Source organism: Tupaia chinensis, unplaced genomic scaffold (assembly GCF_000334495.1).
Source record: "Tupaia chinensis unplaced genomic scaffold, TupChi_1.0 Scaffold143673_1, whole genome shotgun sequence".
NCBI lineage: Eukaryota > Metazoa > Chordata > Mammalia > Scandentia > Tupaiidae > Tupaia > Tupaia belangeri.
The window spans coordinates 134,556-137,076 of NW_006203521.1; the positions used below are offsets into that span (position 1 = coordinate 134,556).

At 35.5% G+C, this 2,521-nt stretch overlaps 1 protein-coding gene across 3 annotated transcripts in view; it reads right to left on the reverse strand.

Moving 5' to 3' along the window:
* The window catches only part of FBXO11 (F-box protein 11), a 44,135-nt gene extending 42,899 nt beyond the window's left edge, over positions 1-1,236 (reverse strand). For 2 of the 3 annotated variants that reach the window (XM_014582609.2, XM_006164688.3), the window contains exons 1-3: positions 1,114-1,236; positions 883-964; positions 4-10 (exon numbers count right to left, since the gene is read on the reverse strand). In XM_014582609.2, the coding sequence (XP_014438095.1) occupies positions 4-10; positions 883-964; positions 1,114-1,221 (197 nt within the window). In that variant the 5' untranslated portion in view covers positions 1,222-1,236. The remainder of the gene's footprint in view (positions 1-3; positions 11-882; positions 965-1,113) is intronic. The other variant, XM_014582610.2, reaches the window with a different exon arrangement.
* Between the last annotated feature and the right edge of the window lie 1,285 nt (positions 1,237-2,521).

Below are 2,521 nucleotides of genomic sequence, written 5' to 3' on the forward strand. Positions count from 1 at the left end.
GCAGGTGCTGCTATAAAGAGATTAAACAGAATATAACCAATCTATCACACTGGAATATTTTTGTTATTTAAAGAAGTTTTCATTGAAATCACCCCCCAGGGGGGATGGCCACACCACAATCCCTTTTCCTTCATTCTCCTCTTGGGATCCTGGGCACACATTCACATACACCCAGCCTGAGTTTGAAGCCGCCAGGTCTAGGACTTGAACTGTGGTTGACAACAGGGGAGTCCAGTGATGTAACCATTACATGGCTGGTCCCAAGAAGTCTTCATTTTAATGAATAGCTTAGTTGTTTTTTTTTTTTTAAGAGAAATTTTTGCTAGAGGGCACATGTAACTTGCCAGAGAGACAGAGAAAAACAGAAAGCAAGAAATCACTCCCTGGGGAGATGGCCACGCCATATTCCTTTCTTCTCCATTATCCTCTTGCAATTTTGGCCATGTATACACATGTGCCCAGCATGAGTTTCAAGCCTCAGAGTCCAGGATTCAAACAGTGGTTGACTACATGGGCATCCAGTGATGTAAACATTGTGTCATCTGCTGGTCCCTGAATAGTTTCTTTTGGATGATGGTCATTTTATAAGTATTTGACTTTCATAGATGATACATACTTATATCCATTTATCTTGATTAAACAAATATTCTTTCCTCTAGGCATTAAGTGTCATCTTAGAAATTGGCTAAAATAAATATGTAAGAAGTCTTTTTGTACAAGTCTGAGAGGAAGAGGCGAGGGTTCTAATATAGCTTCTATATAATAATTACTTTCTCAATCCCAAATGTAATATTCAAACACATTTCATTTTAATTTTTTGGTATCAAATAAAATTTTAAAAAATTACTTTACCCTACCCCTTGGTTTCCTCATAGAAAATACCTGATAGATCTTGTGATTTTCCAGACACTCTTGCACGTTTTGCACGATGACCAAAGTTTTCTGTAGTTGAGGTTGAGGCACCCTTCAAAAAATAACAACAAAGTGATGAGTGAAAAAAAAAAAAAGCAAGTATTTTTACCATATATAATTATTACTTCTAAAAATCAGTATCATCCCTTTTCTGTTTGTTTTCCAAAAGTTTTTTTCATTACAAAAATATGTTTAACCTACCTCCATGCTGCTCTTTGTAGGACACGCTGTTCTTTTCGGTAAAAGAGTTTTTCTACGAAGTTGGTATGGACTATTTTGTGCACCAGGACCTGATTCTTCTGCAACCATATCTGCAGGTACATCATCATCTGTAATGAAAAAAAGAGGTAAGAAAAATTATATTCATTTTTAAAAAAAGTTCTATGGGAGTAGTAAACGTTTTTTTAAAGAATTGTTTTATTTAAATTTCTTTTATTCGACCAGATTTTTATTTATTTATTTGTTTATTTATTTATTTAGAACAGAAGGAACAGAGAAAGAGAAAGAGAGAGAGAAAGTGAGAAAGCAAGCCACCAGAGGTCCAGGACTTGAACCACAGTTGGCCCATGCCACCTGCCAGCCCCTAGGAGTAGCAAATTTTTTAACTTCAAATTAGGATAAAGAGTATAGCTTGGCAAGGGGTATCGATAGTCAAAGCAAGGCGAGAAGGTTTTCTATGGACAAGGATAGCTCAGCATACGGTATCAGATATTAAATAAGATGAAAAAGGTGTTTATGCAAAGTATGGTCTGGCATTATTGTGTTTAGTTCAAGAAAGGTAAGGAAGAAGTCTGAGTGGGATAGGAAGAGTGGCCTGAAATGAGAAGTCAGAGCCAGAACAAGAGAAGTAAGGCTTAGCACAAGAAAGGGAATGACAGAAATAGAAATTTACATAAATCAGAGATTGATCAAATAAGTAAATGAGATAATAAAAGCTACAAGTTTCACTGTCAGAGAAGGAATTTATAAATGTAAAAAGAGAAAAAGGTAGAATAAACTGTTGACTGTTAGACCAGAATTGGAATTATCAATGAGAACTCATGGTTTCCAAGCATCAATATAGAAATAAATATAAACATGTATGATTGAATGCATGTATATATATATATTCCCTAGCTCTGTCCATTACAGTGTGAGCCGCTGTATTCCCAAAGCAATGAGCATAACTAGCAATTGGATCTTGTCTTCTAAAAAAGGAATGAACACTCCTGGGAGAAATGGTCAATTCCAGGGCCAGCGCAGGAGAGATGAGCCTGAAAATCGTATGGCAGAAAGCAAGAAAATACTCAAAGAATAATGAGGACATGTCGGAAAGGACATAGGAGTCAGCCTTAAAAGACTCTCTCTTGACAAAATTATATTGGAACATAAAAATTAATAAAGACTAAAAATAATAACCTACAGAACAGAATAGCAACCCATAAATCCATACTGATAAAAATAAATGAACATCTGAAGATAAATGGAATATATAAAATATCTCTCCACAAAATACTTTAAAGTGGAAAAAAGAATAACTTAATTTTTTTTTTTTTTTAATTTGCTACGGGGAGTGGTCTGCTTGCCTGAGAGTGAACCTCCTATCCCCAGAGGTGGTGATGGTCATGCT